At 39.7% G+C, this 1,828-nt stretch overlaps 1 protein-coding gene across 1 annotated transcript; it reads left to right on the forward strand.

Annotated features, from left to right (window-relative positions):
- The first annotated feature begins 326 nt into the window (after positions 1 to 326).
- Positions 327 to 1,265, forward strand: LOC123949564 (olfactory receptor 52A1-like). The gene has a single exon (XM_046017094.1). The coding sequence runs from the start codon at positions 327 to 329 to the stop codon at positions 1,263 to 1,265; it is 939 nt and encodes a 312-aa protein (XP_045873050.1).
- The last annotated feature ends 563 nt before the right edge of the window (positions 1,266 to 1,828 follow it).

Consider the following 1,828-nt stretch of genomic DNA (forward strand, 5'->3'; position numbering starts at 1 on the left):
TATTATTTTGTCCACAGGTCCAGAAGGTCAGCAGTTGATTTACTTATACAGATGATCTGGTGGTTCTAATGCATTTGACCTGCCATACACCTGATCTCTTCTTGTGGACTAGTGCTTGAGGATGTCCTCCCTCAAAACAGTGATGTTCATCAAAGGGCCAGTCTTTTTTCCATTAACAATATAAGTGAAATGGATGATATGAACTTAGACTTTGGCCAGAATCAGAGAGACTCGGTATGAAGATTTTTGATAAAAAAGGAGTAGAGAGGAAGAGTACCACTGACTGAAATACTTCTTTCATTTGGTTCTGGAGACCCAAAGACATAATGTCCATCTCCAACATTACAGTCTTCATGCCTTCTGTGTTGACCCTAATAGGGATCCCAGGCCTAGAGTCTGTGCAGTGCTGGATCGGAATTCCTTTCTGTGCCATGTATCTCTTTGCTTTGATTGGTAATTTTGTGCTTCTGGTCATCATCATTTCAGAGCGTAGCCTCCATGAACCCATGTATATTTTCCTAGGGATGCTAGGAGTCACGGATATTGTACTTGGCACAAGCATCGTGCCCAAGATGCTTGGCATTTTCTGGCTACATATACCAGAGATTTATTTTGATTCTTGCTTGCTTCAAATGGGGTTCATCCACACATTTCAGTGCATCGAGTCAGGCATCCTCCTAGCCATGGCTATGGACCGTTATGTGGCCATCTGCTATCCACTAAGATATACTGCCATCTTCACCCACCAGCTGGTCACTCAAATAGGGGCTGTGGTAACACTTAGAGCTGCCATTCTGGTAGCCCCATCTTTATTACTGATAAAGTGCCGGTTTCAATTTTACCACACAACCATCATCTCCCATTCCTACTGTGAGCATATGGCCATTGTGAAGCTGGCTGCAGAAAATGTGCGGATCAACAAAATCTATGGCCTGTTTGTGGCATTTGCTGTTGCAGGATTTGACATGATCTTCATCACTTTGTCCTACATACAGATCTTTTTCACAGTTTTTTGTTTGCCCCAGAAGGAGGCTCGGTGGAAAGCATTCAATACCTGCATCGCCCACATCTGTGTCTTCCTCCAGTTCTATCTCCTTGCCTTCTTCTCCTTCTTCACACATAGGTTTGGTGCTCACATTCCCCCTTATATCCATATCCTCTTTTCTAGCCTCTACTTGCTGGTTCCCCCTTTTCTCAATCCACTTGTCTATGGTGCCAAGACCAAGCAGATCCGCATTCAAGTAGTAAAGATATTGTGTTCATAAAATCCACTGTGATCACCTGCAGCCTTCTCTTTTATGCAATAGTAACAATCTCTAAAAATTAAATAAAACAACAAAAATGGATGCTTATTGTTATTCTTGCATTTTCTATTTAATTCTCTTGTGAAATTTTCCTGCATTTTAAATGGTTGCCCCTTCATAGCCCATGACACCAATCAGTCATGGGATTTAGCTAGTACTGCGTAATGAGAATGAGAAATGTAGAAAGAGCCAAGTAGTGAACATATATTATTTTCTTTTTTCTTCAATTGTAGTTCCTGATTAAACTTTCTCCTTTAAGTATCCTTCTCCAGAAGCATTAAGAAATATGTGCCTCTCAATGAATTTAAATGCACCCAAGACTCATTGGTTAGATTGTCCAGGTAACTCACTGATAAGAAGTTGTCAATTCTGTTGTTTCTGGATCATCCTAATTATTTTAAAAAAAAATAGAAGAAGTTTTTTTTTATTTTTATGCAAACAAAAGAAAACAAACAAACAAACAAAAACCCATGAATATATATATGAGGAGACATAGTCTTCAATTTTCAACATTTCTGGTGCCT

The sequence above is a fragment of the Meles meles genome, chromosome 8 (assembly GCF_922984935.1).
Source record: "Meles meles chromosome 8, mMelMel3.1 paternal haplotype, whole genome shotgun sequence".
Taxonomy (NCBI): domain Eukaryota; kingdom Metazoa; phylum Chordata; class Mammalia; order Carnivora; family Mustelidae; genus Meles; species Meles meles.